At 43.7% G+C, this 7,500-nt stretch overlaps 1 protein-coding gene across 1 annotated transcript in view; it reads left to right on the forward strand.

The window, feature by feature from the left end:
• shtn3 (shootin 3) overlaps positions 1 to 6,836 on the forward strand; it is a 19,606-nt gene extending 12,770 nt beyond the window's left edge. Inside the window, exons 10-16 of the mRNA XM_054597156.1 lie at positions 326 to 500; positions 991 to 1,061; positions 1,478 to 1,620; positions 2,962 to 3,024; positions 3,626 to 3,751; positions 6,365 to 6,657; positions 6,746 to 6,836. Of these exons, the coding sequence (XP_054453131.1) occupies positions 326 to 500; positions 991 to 1,061; positions 1,478 to 1,620; positions 2,962 to 3,024; positions 3,626 to 3,751; positions 6,365 to 6,657; positions 6,746 to 6,836 (962 nt within the window). The remainder of the gene's footprint in view (positions 1 to 325; positions 501 to 990; positions 1,062 to 1,477; positions 1,621 to 2,961; positions 3,025 to 3,625; positions 3,752 to 6,364; positions 6,658 to 6,745) is intronic.
• Positions 6,837 to 7,500: the final 664 nt, after the last annotated feature.

Below are 7,500 nucleotides of genomic sequence, written 5' to 3' on the forward strand. Positions count from 1 at the left end.
GTAGTACTGTAGTACATGTTAGTATTTTTAGCAGTAGTACTGTAGTACATGTTAGTATTTTTAGCAGTAGTACTGTAGTACATGTTAGTATTTTTAGCAGTAGTACTGTAGTACATGTTAGTATTTTTAGCAGTAGTACTGTAGTACATGTTAGTATTTTTAGCAGTAGTACTGTAGTACATGTCAGTATTTTTAGCAGTAGTACTCTAGTACATGTTAGTATTTTTAGCAGTAGTACTGTAGTACATGTCAGTATTTTTAGCAGTAGTACTGTAGTACATGTTAGTAGTATTAATGTCTCTATTGTCACCCATCGTCTCCACAGTCCACCAGCTCCAGGAGACCCAGAATGAGGTCTCCATGACGACCAGCACGGCCCCTCCTCCCCCTGAACCTGGTCTGGCCCCGCCTCCTGCCCCTCCCCCTCAGCCTCCTCCTCCCCCTCCTCCCCCACCTCCTCCTCCTCCCCCTCCTCCCCCATCGAGGTGCAACCCCCTCAGGTGAGTGACGTGAAAACGATGATAATGAGAACAAAGTTCTACAGTCGTAAACAGACAAAGTAGTGAAATAAATGTTTCCTTCCTCTAGTCTGAAAGAAGACCGGTTGTTGAAGACAAATAGTCCAAAATCAATAAGTTGATCAGATCATAAAACAATCTCTTTGTCTGTCGTGTCTCTCTTAAACTCCCCCAGTGAAGAGTCTTAAAGTTATTCTCCCTTCAGAATGAACTCCTGAGTGTTTGTAACAGAGGAACCAGATAATGAGTTCTAGGAAACAGAAGACAAACTGATCCGTCTGATCGATCGACTGGTCTCAGCTCCCCGTAGAGAGACAGTCAGCTGATGTCTCTCTCTCTCTCTGTCTCTCTCTCTGTGTCTCTCTGTGTCTCTCTCTCTCTCTCTGTCTCTCTCTCTCTCTCTCTCTCTCTCTCTCTCTCTCTCTGGTCTCTCTCTCTCTCTCTCTGTCTCCTCTCTCTCTCTCTCTCTCAGCTCTCTGATCGCCATCATGAGGAAGACCTCCAAAGGCTCCAAGACCTCAGTGAAGGCAGAGCAGCCTGCAGGTGAGTCTCCCTGCTGCTCTGATGTCACCTGTGTGTTACAGGTGTGTTACAGGTGTGTTACAGGTGTGTTAAAGGTGTGTTAGAGGTGTGTTACAGGTGTGTGAAAGGTGTGTTAGAGGTGTGTTAGAGGTGTGTGAAAGGTGTGTTAGAGGTGTGTCACAGGTGTGTTAGAGGTGTGTCACAGGTGTGTTACAGGTGATCTCCTACGCTCGGCTTCTCTCTGGTTTTAACAGACAGTTTAAGATTCTACTGATCACTTTTAAATCTCGTCTGGGTGGCGTGTTGACCCCTTATGATCCAGCTCGCTGTTGTAGTGATTTACATTGCAGGGTTTTCTATAAAGGTTTAGAAACTGAATCAGTTCAGAGCTGCGACCTCGACATTCATAAAATAATAAACTTCCTGTTTGTGTCCAGCTGGTGAGGGCGGCGACGTGAAGGCGAAGGCCGTGAATGAGATGATGGAGAGGATCAAACATGGAGTCGTCCTGAGGCCCGTCAAGAGTCAGGAGACCAAGGTGACCACCAGACCACCAGACCACGTGAGACCACCAGACCACGTGAGACCACATGAGAACCACATGAGAACCACATGAGAACACATGAGACCACATGAGAACCACATGAGACCACATGAGAACACATGAGAACACATAAGACCACCAGACCACATGAGACCACATGAGACCACATGAGACCACATGAGACCACCAGACCACATGAGAACCACATGAGACCACATGAGACCACCAGACCACATGAGACCACAAGACCACATGAGACCACATGAGACCACATGAGACCACCAGACCACATGAGACCACATGAGACCACCAGAGACCACATGAGACCACCAGACCACATGAGACCACCAGACCACATGAGACCACATGAGACCACATGACCACCAGACCACATGAGACAACAAGACCACAAGACCACACCAGACCACATGAGACCACATGAGACCACATGAGACCACATGAGACCACATGAGACCACATGAGACACATGAGACCACATGAGACCACATGAGACCACCAGACCACATGAGACCACCAGACCACAAGACCACATGAAACAACAAGACCACAAGACCACACCAGACCACATGAGACCACATGAGACAACAGACCACATGAGACCACATGAGACCACATGAGACCACAAGAGATCACTAGTAGGAGTGAATCTGTCTGATGGATGCATGGTTCATGGTTTTTCCGTGAGGTTCATTGTCTCTGCTCCATCTTTGTTTCACTGTCACTCTTCTTCTTCTTCTTCTTCTTCTTCTTCTTCTTCTTCTTCTTCTTCTTCTTCTTCTTCTTCTTCTTCTTCTTCTTCTTCTTTCTTCTTCTTCTTCTTCTTCTTCTTGTTCTTCTTCTTCTTCTTCTTCTTCTTCTTCTTCTTGTTCTTCTTCTTCTTCTTCTTGTTCTTCTTCTTCTTTCTTCTTCTTCTTCTTCATCTTCTTCTTCTTCTCCTTCTTGTTGTTGTTGTTCTTCTTCTTCTTCTTCATCTTCTTCTTCTTCTTCTTCTTCTTGCTGTAAAAAGCAGGAAGTCAGTCAACGTCTCTGACTGCTCTTCTTCTTCTTCTCTCCCTTTTCCTTTGTTCTGCAGAGAGCAGCAGTAAAAGTGAGTATATTGATGTTTGCATCAATCTTCTGACACACACACACACACACACACACACACACACACACACACACACACACACACACACACACACACACACACACACACACTTTAATCAGCTCTCATGCCTTTAACATCCTGTTTAACTGACGTCAGGAGTTTGTTGGCTGTTTGTTCTCAATCACTTTCTGTTGGACGTTTGTTTCATGGTCGAACACTTGTGTCACAATATCAACATAAAGGAAAATAATCTGTTTTTGTCTCTCCAGCCGCCTCCCGTCTGTGAGGAGAAACCTCAGGAGAGCGCCATGGAGGAGCTGAAAGGCATCCTGGTAAAACTTCTGTTCATCAGCTTTGTTATTGTGATGAGGGTCTCTGTGAGAGGAGGGAAACCTTCATCATTCAGAAGCACAAATCATCACTGCCTGCATTCTCTCTGCTGTCCACCAGGGGGCGACTCCTCTGGTTGTATAGAAGTCTATGAGAAAATGACTCTACTTCTCTCTTGATTTATTCCCTCAGTAAACATTGTAAACATGAGTTTATGGTCTCAATCTCTAGTTTCAAGTCTTCTTCAATACAGCATGATGTTCATTTAGTAAATGATGCTCCATTTAGAGTCAAACAGACCATAATGATTGACAGGTCCACACCACAGCGTTGTCCGTGTTGTTATCTTACTACTTTAACCCTTTAGTGTGTTTTCACTTCATCAAAGTTAATTCTAACAGTTAAGTCCTAATAATGTTTTATTCAGCGTTCAGTTGTACTTAGCTCCGCCCCCTCGTCATGTTTGAACACTACACATGGTAGAAGTATTTGTACTCATGTATGTTGATAATGTCTGATAATGATAATGAAACAAACATGAATGTTCTCGTGTCACACTGAGAACCGTGAAGTTGCTCCAGTGACGCTTGTGTTCTCCTCCAGGAGACGGTGAAGAGGAGCCCCAGCCGAGGCTCTCAGGAGTCGGGGCCGTCGCCGTCGGCGAAGAAGGACAGCGAGCTGGAGGTGATCCTGAGACGCCGACGCAACAAGGCGGGAGAAGCCGGCTCCGCGGGTAAAACGGCAGAGATTTAAAAACAGAGGGGTTCTAAGAACTGAGGATTTATCTGTAGTTTAAGAGGAATCACAGATTAATCTTTCAAATGAAACATCCTGGTTTGTACTAGTTATGTTAAACTTTTAATGTAACAAATCTCTAAGAATTATTATCGTAGCAACACGTAAAATACTCGATTACAATTAAAAGTTCTGCATTCAACTTTTACATAACTCCCCTTAAGACCTGAAGTCGGAGACCCAGGCCGTGTTATTGGACCTGCTGGAGGGACCAGAACCAGGACTGAGCGGGTCAGACTGTCAGACTGCTGCAGTAAAATGAGAGGTTTTCTAAAGGGACTCTGGTGCTCGGAGGCAGTACCACTTTAGTCCACAGGGACCGCCAGAATCAACAGGAAATCAAAGTTCATCAAATTAGCTTTAAGTAAAAGTGTGAAAGTACTAGCATCAACATGTACTTAAAGTAGTACAAGTAAAAGTACTCATAGGGCAAAAATGGCCGCTGTCAGTATTAAATTATTGGATCATTATTTATGATGTGACTGAACTAATTTGATCTGCTTCAAACGTTGTTGGGTGGATTAGTTATTAACTATAACTGTAGCTGTGAAATAAATCCAGTGCAATCAAAACTACAATATTTGCCTGTAAAATGTAACAGTGAAGTATAAAATACACATGAAATAACACTGAAGTATTGTACTTGCTTTCCACTACGTGTGGATTAGCATAAAATTAAAGTTACTACCTTAAACTTTTTATTTAGTGTTGTTTCTGGCGCCCTCTATGGACTAAAGTGGTAGTGTTTCTTCACCAGAGTCCCTTTAGAAAACCTCTCATTTTACTGCAGCAGTCTGACAGTCTGACCCACTCAGTCCTGGTTCTGGTTCTCCTGTGCCTCCCTTCCCTCCAGCAGGTCCAGCAACACGTCCTGGGTCTCCAGCAGCGTGGGGTCGGTGTCGGCTCCCAGAGAGGATTCATAATACGATGATGTTAAGAAATGAAATGACAAATAAACTAAAGAGGTAAAAAACTAATACGTGTGAAGAAGTGAACCCAGAGCTGAAGCCACTATCTGGTCCCTGAGGGTTCACATGAGGTCCACATGGGGTCCACATGGTAATTATCTTGTTGCTGGGTCAGTCAATTTTACAGAACATGTGGTGTTAACACAGCAGAGGTCAAAGGTCAGGACTCACGCTGTGAAGGAGAGTCGGTCTGTGGGGGAAACGGTTTTTCTCGGTAGAGATTAGAGCTGCAGGACTCCTAAATGATACGGAAAGGGTGCTTTAATGCTTCTTTTATAAATATACATGTATATATATTATATATATTTTATATCCTATCTCCTTTAGCATAGGAGACACTGGACCAGTTTTTACCAAAGGAAAGGACATAATGCCGTCCCACAATTCCTTGCAGCAACAACATTTAAAGTGAGGCACCATTCAGTTCATCTTTATTTTCATACATTCACATTCTGATATGAGATATAATAATAATCCTTTGAGATAACTAGAAACATCAGTTCAACAAAGCATAGTTAACCCCGTAATAAATAGACGGTTGAAGTCACATTATTGCACAAAGGAAACACTGATAATAGTATCATTATTATTATTATCATTATAATCATTTTTATCATTATTATTATCATTATTATTATTATCATTATTATTATTATCATTATTATTATTATTATTATTATTATCATTTATTATCATTATTATATTTATTATTATTATCATTATTATTATTATCATTATTATTATTATTATTATTATTATTATCATTATTATTATCATTATTATTATTATTATTATCATTATTATTATTATTATTATTATTAATTATTATTATTATTAACGTGAGTGAATTAACAGTGTTGGTGTTCGTTCTTAACGTGAGACAGAATGAATTCTCCTTCACATCTGACCTCTGACCTCAGGGCGTTTTCCTTATAGGTCGAGGAGAAGTGGTTAGGAAAGGACATAGGAAGCTCTCTTGTCTGCACTGCACTGTGTGTCCAGTAGAGGGCGTCCTGCTCCACACACACACACACACACACACACACACACACACACACACACACACACACACACACACACACACACACACACACACACACACACACACACACACACACACACACACACATGGTTTCCATGACGGACTGACCTCGTCTCGTCAGATGAAACACGACGATGATTTAAAATCTGTCAAACTATTAAACAAACAAGAGAATAATAAAAAATCAAATAAACTATTTTCTTTCCTTTCAAAGATCAATGAAGTAAAAGAAGATATTTGTGTTTTTATGACACTTTAATAATATAATATTCCTGCTTTAACGTACTCTTATTTGTTTACTTTTTCTACCATATTCTATTGTATATTCTCACATTGCTATTTATAACGATGTCTTTATTATTCACTGTGTGTTTTCATTCACTGCCAGATGACTCGTACGTGTAACGTACTCGTTAATGAACAGCTTCTGCTTCTGATAGAAATAAGGTTCATAATCTCTTCATGATAAATGGTCCTGGTTCTGTTGGATCTTTGAGACCTCATCCTGTGTTTGCTCTGCTCCTCCTCCCTCCAGAGGAGCGTGACGGTCAGCTGATCCACGTCTCCTCCTCCGACAGTCTGAACGGGAGGCCGGCCAGCAGCGACTCGGGCCGGGACCCCGAGGGCTCGCTGAGCGTCCCATCCGACGCCGCCACCGCCTCCGGTCCCAGGGTCGGTCCGGAGAGACGGGGGTCGGGACCGGGGCCCGTCGTGGCCCGGAGGAGGAGCTCGGGGGCCAGCAGGGAGCCCAGAGGAGGCTCCTGGCAGGAGAGGAGGTCCTGCAGCTCTCTGAGCGAGAAGGAGCCGCTCAGCAACGGCTGCGTGGACAGGTGGGACCGCAACCAGAACCTTTAACCCCATACACCGGGTCCAGACTCTGTTTGACCTCTGACCTCTGCCGGGTCTTTGTCTCCACAGCGCGGCGGAGACGTGCGTCCAGACAAACGGAGTCCAACCGGCCGAGGACGGCGTCCCGGTGAACGGCACCGACGCCGCCGCAGAGTGCTAAACGGACGTCTGAGGATCCGGGACGAGTGCTGTCATCTGATTGGCTGATGTGAAAGTGATGTCATCGGGGTCTGTCTCTAAACCGGATCAGAACCAGACATCGTTCTACTTTTCTATCTGTTGTTCTCTCTGAAAAGAAACGTGAAAGGATTAAAGCTTTTAAAGCTGACCCTCCGGCCGTTGTACAAAGTCCTCCGTCATGATACACGAGAGACCACCAAACTGTCAACCAGCCCTGACCCTTAACCATCAATGTCTCCATAATCTGCATGCTCCCTTCTGATCTATCTGATATTCATACTCTCTCCTCCGTGTCTCAGATTAAAGCACGAGGAAATATTCAACTAAAAGTAGCCGATAAATAAAGAGTGCACGAAGGAAAACATGCACATCGACTTAAAAAGGTCAAATATTTAACGCAGTCCTCTGTCTGTACACCGTCAGGCATCTGACAGAGAGAGAAATGAAACATAACTATTAGAGGAGGATCATAAAACATACGCTTCTATCAAAACAAAAGGAAAAAGAGAGTAAATATAGCTCTCCTCCTGTTAGCCGTTAGCGGTGCTGCTGACGTTACTAGCTCTCCTCCTGTTAGCCGTTAGCGGTGCTGCTGACGTTACTAGCTCTCCTCCTGTTAGCCGTTAGCGGTGCTGCTGACGTTA

The sequence above is a fragment of the Anoplopoma fimbria genome, chromosome 4 (assembly GCF_027596085.1).
Source record: "Anoplopoma fimbria isolate UVic2021 breed Golden Eagle Sablefish chromosome 4, Afim_UVic_2022, whole genome shotgun sequence".
NCBI classification, from domain to species: domain Eukaryota; kingdom Metazoa; phylum Chordata; class Actinopteri; order Perciformes; family Anoplopomatidae; genus Anoplopoma; species Anoplopoma fimbria.